The sequence below is a fragment of the Anarrhichthys ocellatus genome, unplaced genomic scaffold (assembly GCF_004355925.1).
Source record: "Anarrhichthys ocellatus isolate YVR2014 unplaced genomic scaffold, GSC_Weel_1.0 scaffold53, whole genome shotgun sequence".
Lineage (NCBI taxonomy): Eukaryota > Metazoa > Chordata > Actinopteri > Perciformes > Anarhichadidae > Anarrhichthys > Anarrhichthys ocellatus.
In genome coordinates, this window is record NW_022280083.1 from 1155518 (window position 1) to 1156380 (window position 863).

General features: G+C 53.7%; 1 protein-coding gene across 1 annotated transcript in view; it reads right to left on the reverse strand.

Annotated features, from left to right (window-relative positions):
* Positions 1 to 427: 427 nt before the first annotated feature.
* LOC116396112 (calcium-binding protein P-like) overlaps positions 428 to 863 on the reverse strand; it is a 6359-nt gene continuing 5923 nt past the window's right edge. The window contains exon 4 of the mRNA XM_031870524.1: positions 428 to 850. Within this exon, the coding sequence (XP_031726384.1) occupies positions 428 to 850 (423 nt within the window). The remainder of the gene's footprint in view (positions 851 to 863) is intronic.

Consider the following 863-nt stretch of genomic DNA (forward strand, 5'->3'; position numbering starts at 1 on the left):
CACACACACACACACACACACACACACACACACACACACACACACACGCGCGCGCGCACACGCGCTGCCAAGACCTTACAGAGTTTGACCCAAAGAACCCCTTTCATCTTGTAAATTAAGTTGATTTCCACAAAAATATTATTGCAAAATGCATTTTATTTCTCCAAAGATCATACAAGCTTCAAGTCAGCGAGGCCCATCAGTTGAAACACCCAAGATGTCATCTGAAATGACATTAGTCACGAGTAGTTTTGGTAAGTGGCAGTTAGCATGATGAAAGGGCAGAACATATAGGCCCTTTACAATACACTTACCCCTCAGTTGTCGCCACATGTTCCTTTACTTGCATAGTTTAGATTGGGCCGACTTCTAAAAAGGTGAACATGAGAACTTAGCATCAGCTCAGACATTTACAACAAAGGACATTTTACAGATATGGAAACCCACCCTGTTGATCCCCCATATTGGGTGCGGCTTTGGTCTTGGCAGGAAGTCTAGAGACAAAATTGCCACTAGGCTTGTGGGGAGGCTTTTGAGGCATAGGCTGCACGACCTGGGGCTGCATCTTGGACGGGTACCCCGGGACCTGGGTCTGCGTCTTGGACGGGAAGCCTGGAAACTGGGGCTGCGGGACCTGGGGCCAAGTCTTGGACGGGAAGCCATGGAACTGGGATAGCGGAACCTGGGGCTGAGGCTGGGCTGGGTAGCCCGGGAACTGGGGCTGAGGCTGGGTTGGGTAGCCCGGGAACTGGGGCTGAGGCTGCGGGACCTGGGGCCGCGTCTTGGACGGGAAGCCTTGGAACTGGGGCTGCGGGACCTGGGGCCGAGGATTGGACGGCAAGCCCGGGGCCTGGGGCCGAGGA